This window comes from Theileria parva, chromosome 2, assembly GCF_000165365.1.
Source record: "Theileria parva strain Muguga chromosome 2, complete sequence, whole genome shotgun sequence".
In the NCBI taxonomy this organism is placed as follows: Eukaryota; Apicomplexa; class Aconoidasida; order Piroplasmida; family Theileriidae; genus Theileria; species Theileria parva.
Genome location: NC_007345.1, coordinates 1,401,308 through 1,420,047, shown reverse-complemented (window position 1 = coordinate 1,420,047; position 18,740 = coordinate 1,401,308). Strand labels below are relative to the sequence as shown.

The window sequence follows — 18,740 nt, the reverse complement described above, 5'->3', positions numbered from 1 at the left end:
TAAACCACACCGTATAAAACAGGCTTATTTGGCAGAACTACATCACTTAGTTCTGACCCTGAAACCTCAACTCTTTTAAGTTTAAAGGGCTTTGAAGTTTCAGAAACTGGGTTCAAAAGTTTGTGTGTAACTTTGTAAAACTCATCTCTTGTATATTGAGCCTTCGTTAAGGTAAATGTCGTAACGAAGCCTGATAATTCGGTCGTATATGTTCCACTGGCACCTTCAACAAATTCATCCAAATTCATAACAACAACATTGCCGAAAGTAGCATTAAGTTCGTCAAGCTTGGGACCCAAAGTGGCTGGATCCAAAACTCTTGTAGGATCAAAGGCAAACTTGGTCCAAGACAAACGGGATTCACTGAGGAGGCCAGTGAAATGGTAATACCTAGCTGACGAACCGGCTTCATTTAACGTCTTAAAAGTTAAAAATAAGAGTGAATTAGCCCACCAGTAAGCAGTTAAACTTGAAACTGGGTCTTCAAATGAGTCGTATTTTACAAATGTGTCGAACATTAAATGTTCAGGTTTAAAAGGTTTAGGAAATGTGTGCGTAAATTTTGTATATCCAGGATAGTTTTCTACTTCTGCAACAGCAACCGATACTGTTACATCGGCAAATTTATAATCTTGTTTTGCTCTTGCATCGAAAAGATATGAATCAGCCATACTCTTCAACTGATCAACCTTATCATCTCTCAAATAAGTTACGACATTGAGTACTTTAGCACTAGCTGGTGTACCCGCCTTAGATGTGGGTTCCTTGGCTCCTTCTCCTTCTTCAGCGCCGGCCTTTTCTTTTTTAGTAAAAAAGAAGCCCAAGGCGACTACCAAAACCACAAGGGCCACAACGACGAGCAAAACTGAAACCAAGCTAGCCTTGTTCATCGGAAAAAACTACAATAATACTGAGAATTGAAGATATTGAACTAGTATTATGGTCTCTTCAGAATTCATTCAATAATCGAAAAATGTGCATGGAGCGGATATTAACACATTGTTATAAAATTTGATAAATATATATACAAACTATTAATAAATACAATAAGAATCAAAGTTTACGATTACAAAACAGAAAATAGTCCAAAATCATATGCAATAAATAACAACAGTGTCTATGGGGTTAATTATCAGAGAATGTAGAGCTGCGTAAACAATTTAGGTTCATTGGGTTCTCTCAAAATTTGAAGTATAACATATATATTAACCTTGAAATATATTATATTTTTCAATTTCCATCGAAAATTTAAAGGATTACTACCCTTTTATTCTACCCTGTGAGTATATTTTACACATTAAAGTATATCCATTTAATAGTTTCCATCTTGTTTTGAATATTTTTCTTTTACACATTCATTTGTTTATAATATATTAGTGCTTAAATACTTAAATTCTACTCTTATTTAATTTTTATTATAAGTTATTCTTACACATTTTATATAAAAGTGTATAAGATTGGTAAAAATTAGTTTAAATCGTATTTTTTCAGTTTAAAACTTAATTTAAATCATCTTTCTACAATTCTTCACTTACAACTAACTTCCATTCACCATCAAGTCTTTTGTAATTGATTAACCTTTGTCTTTCGTTAGAATCTATGACCCGTAAAATCGTGGTGAGGTACTTTCCACCTCTAGAATAAAGCCATATTTTATCGACACAATTTCCGCCCTTTGTTGCCCATATTGGAATATTACCTTCCACTATATTTAATATTGTGGTACCTCTGATGGGTGTGTAAACAATAGTATTGATACCTAAAACTTCATATTCTTTTACACTAAACTTGGTTAAATCTAAATTATTTATGTCATAATGTGGGAAATGGAGATCATTTCCTTTTGATTTTTCAACGTATGACTTGGGTGGTATTTCAACCCAATGTTCATTTTTATTTTCAAAATACCTGTATTCTAACCCTTTATTCTTTTGTAGAATTAATTCAGCTAAAATTGCTTCGTTTCCTATGTATGAGATAGATATTTGGAAAAAACTTGTATTCTCATTCTTTTCCCAAAATTTCTCATTTTTGTTTTCGACACTGGTTACTTTAACTCCAATTTTGGGTGACAAAACTCTTTTTATAATGCCGTTTTTGTTTGTTCTTTCCACCTTAAACAATTCTCTATCAGGTTTTGAATTTAAATCAAACTTTACCAATTTTACTTCCAAAAATTGATTCAGATGGTAATATGATTCTGACTTTTTGAGGTCAGTTTGAGCCCATGTTTTACCTCTTTTTTCGTAGTAAAAATCACTATTTTCTTTGTTTAAACCTAAAACTTTAATATGCAAATTTAATGAAGAATTATCTATCAAGTGCTCTGTAACAGATACACACACTTCACCTTTGACACCACCGTCCCATATCACACATTCACCGTCAACAACTTTTGCGATTTTGAAATCATCCTTGCTATAATATTTATGTGTCGTTACCTTACTATTCGATTTTTTTTCGATGTGGAATCTGTCAAAATCAACATCTTTAGAGATATCTAGGACAATACTATCAGAATGACAAAGGCATAAATAAAAGCTTAAAACATATATTACTTGAACAATCATATCAACATATTTTTTTACTTAGTTATCATATGATATTAATAAAGAATCCTCCTCGTTTTGCCAATTATTTCAAAATTGTTAATTTTTATGGGGAATTCATATCAAATGAATTACACATGTAGAATTATATCGTACACATCTGGTAAGTATGCATGAAATTGTTTAAATAATACAAAAATTGTCCATATTTGATAAAAAGTTGGGTAAAATTGTAAGTGTTAAGTCATAAAATCAGCATGCCTTCCATTTCCAAAGTACAAAACAATACATTTAACAATTAAATTGTATACACATAAGTATAATTTCTTTGTATTTTGTTGTTTATATTAATTTAAAGTTTTTTGTACTGAATAAACGGGTGTTCTTAATAATAACCTTTACTCACGGGGTACAAATCAATAATTATATATGATTTTTTTTGATTAATAAACAATTATAATAATTATTATTTTAATTATAAATATTTTGGTATTTTATCAAACTAAAAAATGTCAACGAGAAACTGAACATGCATGAAAAAACCTAGTAGAAGATACTAACAATATAAATAATGGAATGCAGAAATCAGACTAAATTAACATAAAATAATTGATGAATTCTTCTGTAAACTTTTGTTAAATTTATGAATTGACAAATAATTATGACTAAATTTATAAATCGACGTAAATAGATGGAAAATCATCACTATAAAACATAATTCTATAAATATATCAACATTAACCTATTATTGTGTATTTTCATGGTTGTATTTACAATTTTATGCCTGATGTGTAAAAAATGTGTAAGGGACCCGATAAAACTATCGATATAAATGGAACGTCCTCTTGATTTGTTTATAAAATAAGCCTAAATATGATATAAAAGGCTCATATGGGTGCTTATGACATATGTACGATGAGGTCCTGTCATCCCATTGCACGACTACACATACGATTTATCGATGTAATTATCCCCATAGACATTGTTGTTATTTATTATATTTATTTTGGTTGTATATTTTAATGTAATGTTTTACTCTCTGATTTCCACACACTTTGTAAATCAGTTGTATATTTTAATTTAGGGTTTCGTACCGATGTGTTTTCCTAATTTTTATAATGACACATGCTGATAGATAAATAGGACCTTTTATCTTATCTTCTTTTGCGTTTTAACTTTTTATTTTAATTTTTTTATTTAAAAGATAATTAAATGAACGCAACAAAGTTGGTATCGGCCGTCTTGGTTGTTGCGGCCCTTTTGGTCTTCGCTGCCGCAATGTTCTTCTTTTTTTACAAAAAAGAGACCAAAGTTGCGGAGGGAGGATCGGCTAAATCGGCAGATGCAACTCCAGAACCTCCATCGCCCAAAGTTCTTAACGTAGTGACCTATTTGTCAAACGAACGATTTAATGCGATGAAGGGAAGCCTAGGCGAGTCTTACTTATTTGATGCTAGATCTAAGTCTAATTCTTATCAATTCGGTGGAGTCACAGTTTCAGTTGTTTCAGGCGAATTGCCTGATTATCCAGGATATACGATGTATACCCACACATTTCCTACCCCCTTTAAGGGTGAGAAGTTGGTTTTCGACGGCGCGAATTCCAACGAATTCTTTGAAGACCCAGTCACTAGGCTTACTGCCTACTGGTGGTTTAATTCACTTTTATTTTTAACTTTTACTGCAGAAAAGACAGGAGATACTCCGCTAACAAAATATTTTCACTATACAGCCCATTTTGGCCAAGATGCCCTTCGATGGGACCGATTTGACCGCGATCCTAACACACTTTTGGATAACGCAGTTTTAGGCCCTAAACTGGATGAATTAAATGTATCTGCAGGCAATTTTGTTGCCTTGGGCCTTGATGAGTACGCTGAAACCCCTACCGGAGCTTATAAAACCGAGGTTGATGGCGTGACAGTTAATTTCACTCTTGCAAGACGCTCATCTTCTCAAACCGGTTTTGTTAAGTTAACACACAAATTGGCGGGAGTTTCAATGCCCGCCGATACTACCACTACACTTGCATCCAAACCATTTAAAGTAAAAAAGGTTTTGGTTTCTGGGACTGAGTTGTCTGACCTGGTTTTGACCAGAAAGCCAGTATTATCCGTCTCAGTTTTTTGGTGGTTTAACATACCCTTGGTCGCAGACTTTGAACTCCAAGGGGGTGCGCACGAACATTTAACATACAGTGTGGACACAAATAAGTGGGGATTTGAAGTCGTTGACAAGCTCAGGTCCAAGCTGTTTATGTTAAAGAATAAACTAGGTGACCCTCTCACTCTTGATTTATCGAAGACAGCTGATCGCGACCAAACTTACACGACCAATGGAGTATTGGTCAGAGTAAGTCCTGCAGCTACTTCGGCGGCAGGATATAAAAAGTTTACGCACCGTTTCTCAACAGGTAGTTCCCACTTAGTTGGCTCCTTTTCCTCCCATGGGACTCCCCAATTGGGTCTACCAGTTCTAAGAGTGAGTGAGGTTTCGGCCTATTACCTTTCTGATGTTCCACTTTTGCTTAAAATGAGCATGTCCACTTCCGGAGGCATGGCGACAACATATCTATACTTCTCAAACAATGGCCTTGGGTTATGGAAGAAGGTTGTTTTGGATGACCAGATGTCCACTACCGCCGCAGTTCTGAAAAAGCTTTCTGAAGACAACAGAGCGCTTTCACTAACAGACTCTTACGTATTAGACGCTAGAATGAAGGCCAGTTACCTTTCTGGTGGTAAACTTGTTTCTGTTACAAAGGCGGCAGTTGAAAATTTACAAGGCTTTACTACATACAGTCATTCCCCATCAGTCAGAGGACCTTTCAAATTCGAGAAGTTTACAGTTGCCGGTAAGGATGTATTGCCCGTGAGTGAACCATTACAAGGGACCACTGATGCCACTGTTTATTGGTATCTTGATGTTCCAATGTTGTTGAAGGTCGTGGGCACTTCTCAACCTGCCGCACCAGTTGGACCTCCTGCACAAACTCCCCCTTCTGGCTCTGGTTCAGGTTCTCCTTCTGGCTCAGGCTCAGGCTCAGGCTCTGGTTCTCCTCCTTCAGAGGCGTCTTCATCTGCGCAACGTGGAGACCAACCATCTAATACAGCTGTAGAAGAATCTGCATCTCCTCCGCCTACTCGTGCTCAACCTGAAGCTACTCAGGCAGAACCTTTCAATTTCTACTACTGGTACAATGCAGAAAGTAAGGTTTGGTCCGCCTTAGAGGAAGCACCAACCACAGCAGAGAAATTAAAGGAAGCCTTGAACAAGGCTCGAGCCACTCTGGGAAAGGTCACCTTAAACCTAGGCCATTCCTCAGGAACATTTACATCAGGCCCAGTAACTGTTACAGTCACCGACTCAGCCTCATATGACAACGACCCTCCGACATCTTTCACCAAACGAGTTCACACATTCTCAGCACCTTTCCCAGTAAGCATGGTAAAGCACTACGATTTTGACGTTGAACTCGGAAATGTCACGGAAGAACAATATAAAACAATAAGACCAGCAAACCAACCCCTTGTGCCTGAGCATATGGTAGTCCAACGCATGGAAGTATATTCGTACGGAGAAGTGCCATTACATTTCTACGTCTATGGAGTAGAGGGAACTCCTTTGCGTTTTTCAAACTCGTTTAAAGGAACACTCTGGTATCAATACAACAAGACTAATGTTCCTCTTAAAGACGTCCTTTTGTTGCAAAAGGTCCAATTGAGCCACACTGCAAAGATGGACGTTTGCCGCGGATCAGCTAAGAATGATGAGCTTGTTACATATAACCTGAAGCATTTGGCCTCTGAAGGTAGTACGCCAGTATCGGTTTCAAGGTCCGAAGTTCCAAATTCAAACGGCGTAATGTTGGTCCAGCATAAATTGCCCGATAACGTATCACTTAAGTTTTCTGCACTCACTTGTGGCCAGAAAATTTTGACAGGTTTGAACTCCGACGATTTCCACACAGTTATGGTGTACTACAAGGATCGGCTTCCAATGTACGTCAAGACCAACTCTGACCCCAAGTACTTCGCAATGAGCGGCGACGGCGCTTTGACCAGAGTAATGCCACCGGCAGGTGCCACTTCTTTCACCGATGAACAAGTGAACACTGCTGTGACCACTTTGTCCACCAAAGTCGGCACAGTGTTTGATGTAGATTTTTCAAAGAAGGAGGCATACACCTTAAATGAAACTGACTTTTTGGTTACAAAGACTGAAGAAGCAGGCTTCAACAAATACCTACACAAACTCAAGTCTACTGGGGCAGAACAGGAACAAACATCATTTACTGTACGAACATTTATGTACGGTGATAGAGATGCAGTTGTATTCTCAACAGGTTTAAAGGTATCCGACTTTTCAGTATACTATAAAGAGGATTCACCGTTATACCTGCACGTGAAGACTGGCGACGATAGTCCAAAGTACTATCATTTCGTTCATGACAGCGGTCTGTGGTTAGACGACGGTGTTTTTGATACATTTCAAGAAGAGGACGTTTGGGAAAAGCTTCAGTACGTTCAAGACGGTCTCGGCAATGAGTTCTCGCTTGATCTTGCGGAAGACCTTGGTAATAAACTTTTCAACGTCGACTTTGTTGAATTTGATCTGGTTCCAGGATATATGAAGTACACATACAAGCCTGAGGGCATGGAATACCCGTTCTTGCTCAGCAACTTGTTGCTTTCTGGCTCTCAAGTGAATCTTCCTCTAACAGTTAACCACCTGTTTTCACTAACCGTCTACACATTCAGGAAAAACTACCTTTTCTTCCACGTAGTGACTTACGACAGGACTGATTTGTTTTACAAGTCAGATTTTGAAGGCGGATACACCCCAGTTACGTTCGACCGCTTCGACGAGGAGTCATTGGCAAAGGTATTGAAGGATCTGAAATCAAGGGTTGCTGATCAACTATCTCTGGAACTCACCAAAGAGACTTCATACCCATACCACGAGTTTACTGTGAACGTCGTTTTACAAAACCAGACGAGTTTTGAAGGATATAAGAAGTATTTGCACGACCTGGTTGACGGAACAACTTCAGTTCCATTCAAGCTGGCCAGCGTTAAGAATGATGGTTATGTGACAAACGTCCCCCTTTTCAATGAATTGGTATACTTTGCGTACGTTTACATGCATGAAAACACACCTTTACTTTTGGAGCTCCACTCATCCAAGAAAAATATGAATTCCTACCACTACTATTATTTCGCTAACAACTTGGGCAACTGGGAACTCTTGGAAAACCCTTCCCTTGGTCAACTTCCCTCCTCTAACTTGAAAGAAGTTCTTAACACTGCAAGAGACAGGATGGCTAGGACCTTTAAGGTTGACTTGTCCAGGAAGTTCAGCTCCAAACTTCTCGCCTCACCGACGGAGCACTTTCACCTCAATGTCCAAGTTACGGAAGACACGCGCGAGACCTGGGGGTTCTCGCTCTATAGCCATGTTTACTCTCTTGTGAAAACAGGTAATGCTGAGAATGTGTCACCTCCAACTGCTGCAAATCTCAACGCAACCACAGTACTAGAGCCGTCATCCGATTCCGCTGACCGTTCACCCCAACAGGAGCAACAAGAGGCCAGAGTGGCAACTTCAAGAAGCTTGGGTCGCGGAGCTGTACCATCAACACTCCCTGACTCTGTTGTTCAGACTCCAGAAGGTGCTCCAGCTGCGGTATTACTACCAGAGCAATCAGCCCTTCAACCAGACAGCACCAGGGTCGTGCCTGCAGTCGAGCGTGTTTTGAACACCTACCAGACATTGAAGGCAAACGCCCTGAGAGGAGTTAATGTGATGAGCGCAGCCTTGCCAGTGGTTGGAAAATTCACTTTAGGAGACACCCCAATGAGTGGATTCGGAGTTGACACTGTTTTCAAGGTCAACGTCTACTGGTGGCTTGACCATGAACCCGCTTTCGTGCACTTGTACAACGGTGTAAATAACAAGTACTACATGAAGAAGGGAGATAAGTGGGCTTTGGCCACCAAGTCTGATCTTCCTTTGTCAAGAGCCACTGTGGCATCAATGCTCGAAGAACTCAAGGACACTTTCGTTAAGCCAGTTGAACTTGACCTTGACAAGAGCAGTTCGTTTGACTCATATGTCAAGTACGTGTCAGAAGGACTTACCCTTCGCGTTGTCCCATCACACTCACTAGACGAAGGTTTCAGGGGCTTTACTCACTTCTCAGCCACTAACCACGAGAATGTGTTTAGAGTTAATAAGTTAGAGCTTTGGGGCGACATAGTACTCACTAACCTCCATGACGGATTTGTAAGGAGTGCCACAGTTTTCACAGATGGTGACTTACTCCCACTTGTTTTGGAGCTTGAATGGACAAAGTTGAACAATTCTGGCTTTAAAAACAAGTATAAGTACTTCAAGTATTCTTCAGAAGGATCATGGGTTGTTCATCCAACCGATAATAACAATGAAAGACTACCAGAATCCGTTCTTCTACGTCTACTGAAGGAGGTTAAAGCACCTTTTGCTAACAGAGTTTCAGTGTCATTGGAAAGGAGAGAAAATTATGGTAAGGATTCATCTGCAGTGGTTGTTACAAAGGACCCAGTCACAGCTCCTAAAAACTGGAACGGATTCCACAAAGTATCTCACGCTCTCAACAACACTAATGCTAGGATGCTTTTGTTGAAGATGTCTGATAGGGTTGTAAGGGCATATCCCACAGCCACCTATGTTAAGAGGGTAGATTCGTTCTGGTATAAGAATTCCTTATTGTTGGTTAAGTTGACAGAAGCTGGTGTAGGCGACTCTTCTCAAGATACTGTCAAGTACTTTAAGAATGACCACAAGGACGATTTAGTTTTACTCGGAAGTGCACCAGATGCCGAGTTGACTGTCGGCACGTACAGCGGTGATAATGTAGCCACACAGGCCTCAGCATTGCTCATGCAACTCGCTGCTCACTTTAAGGACGAGTACTTCTTGGACGTTGCAGAGAGAACATTGGGCAATAAGTCCGACCGTGTTAAGTTGTTACCAGCCTTACATGTGGTTGACACATCAGTTCCCAAAGGCGTCTCTAGGTATAATTTGTACGTTTTGGACGAATTAAAAGGTGTAAAACTCAACAGATTATTGTACCACGGGACTGATTTCAGCACAGGAAACTTTCCACTTCCAGAGGACAATGTGTACAGTGTGTATGTATTCACACCTGTGGGACACTTTTCACCCTTTTTCTTGGAACTACACGTTCGCACTTCCAGTAAGCTCGTTTTGTTCTATTACCATTTGAGCCAGTATGGAAAATGGGTAAAACTTGAAACAGGCGGAAGAAGATTAACAAACCAAGAATTTTATGACAAACTAAATACTTTAAGTGCCAAGTTGGGCAAAGTTACCGTGGTTGATGTGTCGAAGAATGAAGGAACCTATTACGGTTTGACTCGCATGAATGTGACAAAGTTCTCATTCCCAGGAGTACGAGGATACACTAAATACCTTCACAAGGCCCATGATAACACAAATTTCACAGTGTCGAAGTTTGTTAACAAAGGCGTGGTAATGCAGAACTTACCTGTTATGAAAGCAAGCCAAGTTGCAGTCTACTTCTCACTCAATAAACCTTTGATGTTGGAACTTAAGGTTGGAGGAAGGTACAAATTCTTCTCATCTAATGCCAATGGCCAGTGGTTTGAAGCAAGACTTCCTTCAGGAGACCTGAAAAGCGCACTCGACAGCGTTTACGATGAGCACGCTGATGTGGCCAGGAACACCGCCAACAAGGTTTCACTCCATTTGAATGCCAATTTCACCCGCGAATATGTTCTTTCTGAGGGGAAAGTTAAGGATTTTGAAGGCGCAGTAGCCGTTCCAGAAGAGGAACCAGAAGAGGCGGTGGCACCTAGAGCCCCATCTCGTGTTGACGCTCCCGACAGTGTTGGTGACGCCAATCTCTCTACTGCTTTGTCTTCTGATGCACAATCACCTCAAGCTGCGGTTACAGTCGCAAGAACTCCAGCTCCCCCTGCAGAACAAATGGTCAAAACACACGTCCTGAACCCACTATTGTATGTGGAAAACGACAAACTCTCCTACAGCTACTCTTCGTACGGCAAAACTGTGTTTGTTAACAGACGTGACGATATGTTCCATGGCTATAATGTAACAACCCATAAATTCTCTGACAACGCACCCTTTTCAGTGAGGAGGGTTATGTTTTTGGGAAGAGAGTTTGACTTGGGCTTGGCTGATCGAAACTTCCTCTCCGCCACACTCTTCTCATCTTCGTACAAGCCTTTGGTTCTTAAACTAGTCCAACTCGATGGGGCCGAGAAGTTCTTTTCATTTACATTTTTAACTCAGACATGGGAAGCCCTCCAGGTTTCTGACCTTGAAAAAACACTCGACGATCTCAACTACAAGGAGAATAAGTTGTTGATGCTTGATTTGGCCAAAGAGTCGAATTATGAAGTTTGTGGCAAGGAACTTCATGGCTCTAAAACTCCTTTCACTGATGGCTTTTCAAAGCATACTACTCAGTCTAAAAGGGCATTTGATGCAAGGGATAAATTGAAGGCAAAGCGTGATAAACAGTATCAAGAAAAGTTAAAAAATAGAGAGAAGTATCGCCTTGAAGCCGAGGACAAGAAGAGGAAACTTGATTCCTTAACGGCTAAATTGCCTGAGGCCAAGGGTAGATTAGATTCTCTTTTGGATTTATGGCTCAAGCTTGAATGGTCTAGGGCTGCCCTCTTTAAAACTTTCTATGAAAAGGAAGCTGCAGTGGCTTCTCTTGAGAAAGCTGTAGCACTTGCAGAGGCTGAGTATGAAGAAGCTGAATCAACTGGCTCCAGGGATACTGGCGATAAAAGAAAAGCAATGGCCGATAAAAAAGAACAATTAGTTGCTAAGAAAAAGGAACTGGAATCGGCCAAACAGGCAGCTTCCGAATCATTCTACACAGTTTCAGAACCAACGTCTGCCGATACAACTTCCGTAAAAGCTAAGCTCGCAGAGGCAGTAACCGCTGCTAAGGCTGTTCAGCCTCACGTAAAACCATCAACATTTGTTGACGAATCCGTCACATCAGCCAAAGCTTTGAGAAAGAACGAAGAAGCGACGACATTACCTGCGTTGGTTTTGGCAGCTGAAAAACTAGCTCAACTTAAGTCTGGTGATAAACTATCCGAAATGACATCTGCTCTGAACACACTTAAAGATTTAGTACTTGATCTTAAATCAAAGTTTGAAAGCGGTTCTAAATATGATGCAGCTCACACTTTTGCTACAAATCTAAAGGCAACGGTTGCATCTGTTACCAGTTTCGAAGACACAGTAACTAGTGCCAACTTCGTTAGCACGATGGCCGCAGTTAAAAAGTTGAAGGAGTCTTTACTACAGGGTCCCAAGTTAACTGAGGCATATGATTCCGCTGTGAAATTCAAGTTTGTATGTCAAGGTATGGAAAAACTTAAAGAGGCCAGCGCTCTTCTGGCAAAGTTAGCACCAGATGTTGACTCTCTGTTAGCTTTGGAGGCTGCTTCGGATCTCTCATCGACTTCTACTGATCATACCAAATACGCTAAGGCAACTGCCCTTCTTTCGACTCTAAAGGAAGCAGTTAAGGGTAAACTTGATGTAGTTGAATCTGCTTCTAATGTTAGGGACGAATATAACAAATTCAAATCCGATCTCGTAGCCGACACCACTAGTGCAAAGTTCACCCTTGCTTTAGCTGCATTTGATAAGCTTGAAGTTTCTCTTTCTCTTGCAACTAAATTGAAAGAGTTTGTAGAGAAGGGAGAGGATCCTGAGTTAAAGAAAACTTTAGCCGAATCCGATAATGCAGCTGCAATGGAACTCGCTGCTACAAAGGCCCTTTCAGCCAAGCTTAAAGAGTTGGCACCTCTTGCAGAAAAACTTAAGACTTTTGATCAAACATTTAAAGCAGCCGTTGATCCCCAACAAACATCTAGTTCATCGGATCCAACAAAATTAAAAAAATTATCCGATTCAGCCGAGGCATTTTCTGAGTCTCTAAAGACAGAGGCTTTGAAAAAAGTAGAATTGGCTCTTAGAGAGGTTGAAAAGTTAAAGGGGGCTGAATCTGCTCTTAAATTGCTTGAGGAAGCCGCAAAAGTTGCATCAACTGTCAAGGAAATGGCAAAAGCTCTCTCCGCAGACGAAGATAAAACTACTTTAGTTGAAATGCAAGCATTCGTTTCAAGGCTAAAAGAGGACCTAAAGGACTTTGAAAAGCTCGGAAAAGCATATGATGCGGCAAAGAAGGTAAACGACACTCTTGCTGATGACGATAAGCTGAAAAAAGCTTATGACACCTCCAAGGCACTTAATGATAAAGTCCTTGAAGCTAATAAACAGACAACTGACGAACAAAGAACCGAAAAAATGAAAGCTGTTTTACTCGCTTTCAAGGAGAAGAAAGGTGATCTTATGGCTGACAATGTAACTTCTGAAGCAAAGAAACAGGTTACTGCTAAAAAAGAAGAACTAAACAATTCACTCAAAACTCCTTTGAAAGAAGGTTGTAACGGTGCCAAAAACGTTCTCAACAAACTTTCAGAGCTAGTTGCCGAGGCCCAGAAATCGTACGACGTTGCGTTCAGGCGTTATGATCTATACGACATGTCGGTTCGTGTTTCGGACGATGACGATGACGGTAGTCCAGAATCTTCACCTTTATTCGGCTTTGGAGGGCTGAGACTAGCCGGAAAGAACCTGAGCTCAGCCGGATTACCTGTGGGAAATTTCTTGCACACATTCAATGCCTACTTTGCTAATGGTTCAGAACTTCCTCTTATGGTACAGCTTAAGTATTCTGACTCTGAAGATGTGGATGAACCTGTGGTTGAGAAAATGAAAAGACCCCCACCTGCTAACCTATTGCTTAACGCTGAACTACCTTCAACTACCGCAGCCCCCGCTTCTCAAGTACAGGCACCAACTGAGGCCGGAGCTGGAGCCGCTGGAACTACTACCTTCACAAACGCGGTTCAACGAGTTTCTTCGTTGTTGAGAACCGGACTGGTTGAAGTTACTCCGAAGGTTTCGACGGAAACAGCCCAGGTTGTTACTTCGGCAACTCCCGCATCAGGTCCTGATTCAAGATCAGCCCCTGATACTGAACAATCGCCCCCTCCACCTCGCGAACCAGCACCCTTTTCATATCCAGGACACTTTTTTGTTCTCGATTTGGATCATACCTGGAAACCATTTGTACCAGAAGCGAAAGGATCTCTAAGACATAAACTTTTGGAGCTTAAACAGTTACATGCCTTGGATGTTAACGTGGATTTTGCAAATATGTCAGCTAGAAGAAGGACCACTTACGCCCTAAACACTCAGACCTTCTTTGCCACCAGGGTGTTATACTCTTCAGGCTATAAGTTAACGAGAGATCAATCGAAGCTACAGGGGTCTGATGCTCCAACAAAACCAAATGTTGTTGACTTATCAGACTATGACGAGAGTGTAAAATTCTTCCCACCTCTCAACTTTAAGTGGTTTGTACATCAAATGGCCCCAAGGGCTTCAACTGATGCAAACAAACAATCTGATCCACTACCCCAGTTCAATCTACAGGCTGTATCATTTAATGGTCATAGACTTTCAATGGAGAAAGAGGCTTCTGACGCTCTTTTGGGCACAGTAAATTCGGTTTCAGCCCTTCTAAATGCCGATGGAACTCCCTTGATGCTGCTTGCCTACAAACCAGTTACAACAGGCAACGTGGTTCAGCACAGATACGTTGTATTATCGCTCAAAGGAGATAAGTTTGCACTCGACGATTCTATGGTCAACTTTTCCTCCATGATGTACAATTTGGAACACACTGACTTTGCTTGGACCACTGATGAGACCTTTACGAGATTTGTAGATGCAATGCAACAACGGTTGAATACGGTTAATGCACAATTCGAGCACTCGTATGTTGTCAATCTCGATGCCACTAAGAATTACAAGAGGGGTAACATGATGGTTAACGTTGAATCGTTGGATGCCTTTGATGTGAAATTCGTTTCATTCACTCCCGGACTCTTAACTCAGGCACCAGCCGAAGGTGCTGAGCAAGTTCCCATGCCATCCACTGTTCCAGCATTCACACTAGAAAAGGTTTTCTTCGGAGACACAGTATTCCAAGGGTTCAACTTACCATTTAAAAATGTATTACACGTATCAGCCTTTCACTATAAATTTTTGCGCCCTCTTAAGGAAGGTTCACCCAAAGAATATAGTTTTTTCCCACTAGTTCTTGAGTTATCTCACCGTAACGAAGCCAACAGACTGGAAAATTTCTACTTCAAATACTTATCTGGGAACAAATTTGAGCTTTTTTTCAAGACGAAGATGAGGCTTACGGCCTCAGAGGTTGCAGACGTTGTTAGATTTGTCGCCCGCGAAAACTTGAGACGCGGAGAGTTTACACCCTCGACTCTCAACTTGGACTTCTCCGTCAAGAGCACATTCTACTCTCCGAGACACTTAGTCACAGTGGAAAAGATGGAGAAGGTGCAGGCAGCCCTGGCTCCTGGCGCCACAGAGGGTACCTTGCCCACTCCAACAAATCCCCATCTACCCGATGGATACAATGTTTACAAGTACACACTACATCAAAATGATACTCCCTATACTGTTATGTCACTATTCTTCTGGAACCACTGGAAGTTTTCACCCAATAAATTCACATCTAAAGAGTTTTATCTGTACGTAAGAGCCAGAGACAATTTGGCGGATCTATTGGCTCTGGTTACTCCAGCTGGTACAGGTACTTCTCCTACCTATGATTGGTACAGCTTGGCTACCTCGACACCAACAGCTGTATTTGCTGGCGAGGTTGTAAGTCCAACTTCTTCTGCAGACAAGCAGAAGTTGGAAACCCTTCTTGCAACTGTCACCGCCAATGTTGATTTCTGGCTTCAGCCTCATGTTTTCCTCTGGGCATTCTTCACATCTGAAGTTACCGCCAAGTTATCACCTGTGGGTAACGTTCAGGGATTCCCAGTCACTCCACAGGCTTAATTGATTTAAATTGGATATTGTATTTATATGTTTTCCCTTTGTTTAAAATTTCTCTATAATTTCTATATATCGTATAATGCTCCAGAGCGGGCTTAAAACAATACACAACTGAAACTTACTTCAATATTCTCTAGATTTACATATACACACTATATACATATTTTTACCTTTTGTACTCTATTACATACTTATTTATTAGAATATTGATCCATTTCTTCCTGAGTTAGGAACCGTTTTGCAGGGAGTTTCCCTAGGGCTCGGTCACGGCCAAACTCACTCCAGCGACCGTAGTAAAGGTTACCAGCCTGTTGTCCGGCAAGGTAACCAAAGTAAGAACTGAAAGGTGTTACCAACACCTTGGTCTTTATCGAATGATACCTCAATGAGTACAGAGTTACTACTGCAGTGCCCAAAAATCCAAATAAACTAAACACCTTCGCCGAAACCTAAAGTTCAGAATGTATTTCAAGACAATGTGTAAGGAATAATAGTTAAATGTTACCTGTTTACTAATCGACTTTTGTCTCGTAAGAAGGATATCAGTGATATAATCAGGATCATCTGAGTACTTTTTGGATAGAACAGACTGTAGTTCAAATCGGTCATTTTTAGTGTAATTGAATCTGATTGGGTTTGGAGTAAGAAGAAGGCCGAGTTTCTCCATTGAAGTTAGTTCTCGAGTGCCAGTCGAGTACAAATTCTCACAAATTGTAACATCAGAAGGAACAACAACAGGCGGCGATTTTGTCTTTTCCATTCCCTTACAAATTTATATTTTAGTTTAAAGTGTAGTGAAATTACAGAAAGAAAGTTCCATAAATTAAATGTAAAATTAGAAAAAGAATTAAAATTTAAAAAATGGGTATTCGTGGATATTCTAATAAAATTCTACATTCGAATAAGGAAAACAATTTTAAAATCAAGTAGACAACCACTTTAACTACGGTTAATGTAATATATTCTAGAATTAGGTATGACTGTACTCCCCATGGGACAAAGGCTTACACATTAGAAATTGTAAGTTTACATTTTTTAAATAATCAGATAAAATGATTAAAAAATGCAGATAAATTATTTTTATATGTGTAGAGTCGGCTTCGAGCTCTTTATGCTCAAATTTGTGTCGATGTGGTTTTTAAGGCTATATCAATTCAAGTACATTTTTAAGCAGTTGTTTTTTGTGTTGATAAATTTCGCAATATTTGCAGGTAAAATTTATAATTAACACAATATTTCATTGTTTCGCACCCCTTCACGCCATTTTTAGGATTTAAATGGAAAGAGCTGAAGCTTACACAGCCATCTCTACTACCATATATTCAATGTTTGCTACTTCCTCTAGCTCTATCTTCAATTGATAATTTTATGCTACAAAATTTTTTACCACTTATTTTGATTTCAACATTTCATTGTTTCTGGATCCGGCTGAATATTTCAAAGCTGAATTCACCTATTTTTACTGTACTGTCTTTTTTCACCGTCCTAAGGCTGTTCATTTCAATACCTAATTTCGGGTTGTTTTTCCTCATTTTAGCCCAATGTGTAACATATCTAGTCATTCAACTCACCCAGAAAAGGTTCTTCCATACTATCATACTAGTTATTACATTAACGCCTATACATAATACTAATGTATGTGTATTTTAGGTATATCTTCTCTTTATATGTATTGTTTTCTCAAGCCATTGTATTTTTAACCTCAATTGTCTTTAATAAATTCAATTCAATTCTCGACTTTAACAAATTCCACGTTTTCACTCGAAATGTCGTCTTCAGTAACAACATCGAAGCACTTTTCATAAATCTTTTTTATCACATTGTAAAACTTAGATATTTACTTGTATTAGTTATTCGTTATTCACCAGTATAAACTGTTTTGTAGGTATTATTTCTACTGAGTATATTTGTGATAGCATATCTACTATCAATGGAACAGGGGGATAAATTTAGGATAATGAATGCCTCCTTTTGTTTTCTAGTTCTTTTACATTCTGTATTTAAATTGCTTCATTTTCTTGTTTTATATAAAGATAATGGTAACTTTCAACAATGTAATTCTGTTATAGGAATGACAAATTTTAAAGTATTGTTATCGTATATCCTGGAGTATAACTGTATCATATTTATACTCTTTTGTATTCTTACAACCGTGATAATATTCATGGCAATAGGCCTTAATTTAAAGTATTCAACTAATCTATACAGATCGAAGACTAATGTCAGAAAATGGTTTCACCTTTTAATTGTACTCTTTTGTTACTATTCCTTTTTCCTCCACCTGGTATTTTTTACATATTTAAATTAAATTAATTGTTTAATGGGTTAATTTACTTGTAGGAGATTTTTTTGGCATTAGTTTTTTCCTTACTTGTGGTTCTTTTTGTGTTTATTGAACTACTAAGAATTAATAACTTACTATTTGATCCTATCGCTGAATTCTTCACAAATATATACAAATCGTACTTTTTATATTATTTCTATAGTATAGCTCTAGCTATCTAGCAACACGACGATTTATAAGATTTAGTATCGGACATGATGATGAGGTACAAAAGTTTGAAGTATCTACAATAACAATGTTGTCTGGGTATTTTAACTCTATTATATAATAATCTTTTTAGAATACTGATACCTATATTGTTTGAACTCAAAAGCGATAAATTTGATTGGACTCGAGCTTCTCTAGGCGTAGCCACAATTGGCATTGGGGACTCTATGGTATTTTCACTCTATTTTCTAATTTCTATACAGTTAAACACATAGTTCTCTACTAATATATAATATACATAGGCATCGGTGGTGGGTTCTAAGTATAGGGGTAATCGGTACAATAACAAATCGTTCCAAGGACTTGTATCCTTCTTCCTCTCATGTCTATTTTCTTTGATTTTAACATCTATCTTCCAACACGTATGACTTTAAAATATAAACTTAAACGATTTTATCATAGGGGTTCCTGGATAATTTTAAAAAATTATTCTATGTTTCACTTTTCTCCTCTGTTTTCGAGGTATCTCATCGCACATTTAATTAGTTGTGTAATTATGGCCATAATGTATGTGTAGTATTTATCAAGAGAAGAAGATAATATCTCTGTACCATTATTTGCAATTTTATTGTACAGATTGTAGTTTAATATTTTAAACACACTATATAGTAATCAAGTATTATAAA

The 18,740-nt window shown here is 39.0% G+C and overlaps 5 protein-coding genes across 5 annotated transcripts; 2 read left to right on the top strand and 3 right to left on the bottom strand.

Annotated features, from left to right (window-relative positions):
* Positions 1 to 46: 46 nt before the first annotated feature.
* TpMuguga_02g00705 (putative integral membrane protein) lies at positions 47 to 890 on the bottom strand (the record flags this gene model as incomplete). Its single annotated transcript, XM_760178.1, has 2 exons — positions 47 to 106; positions 132 to 890. 2 exons carry the CDS (start codon positions 888 to 890, stop codon positions 47 to 49), a joined length of 819 nt encoding a protein of 272 aa, XP_765271.1.
* Positions 891 to 1,517: 627 nt separating this feature from the next.
* Positions 1,518 to 2,632, bottom strand: TpMuguga_02g00704 (uncharacterized protein; the record flags this gene model as incomplete). The annotated part of the gene is made up of 1 exon (XM_760177.2): positions 1,518 to 2,632. Exon 1 carries the CDS (start codon positions 2,568 to 2,570, stop codon positions 1,518 to 1,520), a length of 1,053 nt encoding a protein of 350 aa, XP_765270.1. The 5' UTR covers positions 2,571 to 2,632.
* A 1,129-nt stretch (positions 2,633 to 3,761) lies between these two features.
* Positions 3,762 to 15,705, top strand: TpMuguga_02g00703 (putative integral membrane protein; the record flags this gene model as incomplete). The annotated part of the gene is made up of 1 exon (XM_760176.2): positions 3,762 to 15,705. One exon carries the CDS (start codon positions 3,762 to 3,764, stop codon positions 15,564 to 15,566), a length of 11,805 nt encoding a protein of 3,934 aa, XP_765269.1. The 3' UTR covers positions 15,567 to 15,705.
* Positions 15,706 to 15,754: 49 nt separating this feature from the next.
* TpMuguga_02g02050 (putative integral membrane protein) lies at positions 15,755 to 16,529 on the bottom strand (the record flags this gene model as incomplete). Its single annotated transcript, XM_061305516.1, has 2 exons — positions 16,069 to 16,529; positions 15,755 to 16,012 (listed from the first exon to the last, which is right to left on the bottom strand). Exons 1-2 carry the CDS (start codon positions 16,321 to 16,323, stop codon positions 15,755 to 15,757), a joined length of 513 nt encoding a protein of 170 aa, XP_061162169.1. The 5' UTR covers positions 16,324 to 16,529.
* Positions 16,530 to 16,588: 59 nt separating this feature from the next.
* Positions 16,589 to 18,718, top strand: TpMuguga_02g00702 (Cytidylyltransferase family protein). Its single transcript, XM_061305446.1, has 11 exons — positions 16,589 to 16,774; positions 16,834 to 17,143; positions 17,214 to 17,385; positions 17,449 to 17,602; positions 17,633 to 17,847; positions 17,904 to 18,025; positions 18,088 to 18,153; positions 18,188 to 18,284; positions 18,357 to 18,476; positions 18,517 to 18,576; positions 18,632 to 18,718. Exons 1-11 carry the CDS (start codon positions 16,627 to 16,629, stop codon positions 18,695 to 18,697), a joined length of 1,530 nt encoding a protein of 509 aa, XP_061161412.1. The 5' UTR covers positions 16,589 to 16,626; the 3' UTR covers positions 18,698 to 18,718.
* Positions 18,719 to 18,740: the final 22 nt, after the last annotated feature.

What these genes read in the sequence shown, in the direction of transcription:
- TpMuguga_02g00702 (XM_061305446.1), top strand. Translation starts at nt 16,627, where the DNA reads ATGCAGATAAATTATTTTTATATGTGTAGAGTCGGCTTCGAGCTCTTT. An exon ending in TGTTTTATATAAAGATAATG is followed by an intron (nt 17,603 to 17,632) that starts GTAACTTTCAAC and finishes ATTCTGTTATAG; the next exon opens with GAATGACAAATTTTAAAGTA. An exon ending in ACAATAACAATGTTGTCTGG is followed by an intron (nt 18,154 to 18,187) that starts GTATTTTAACTC and finishes TAATCTTTTTAG; the next exon opens with AATACTGATACCTATATTGT.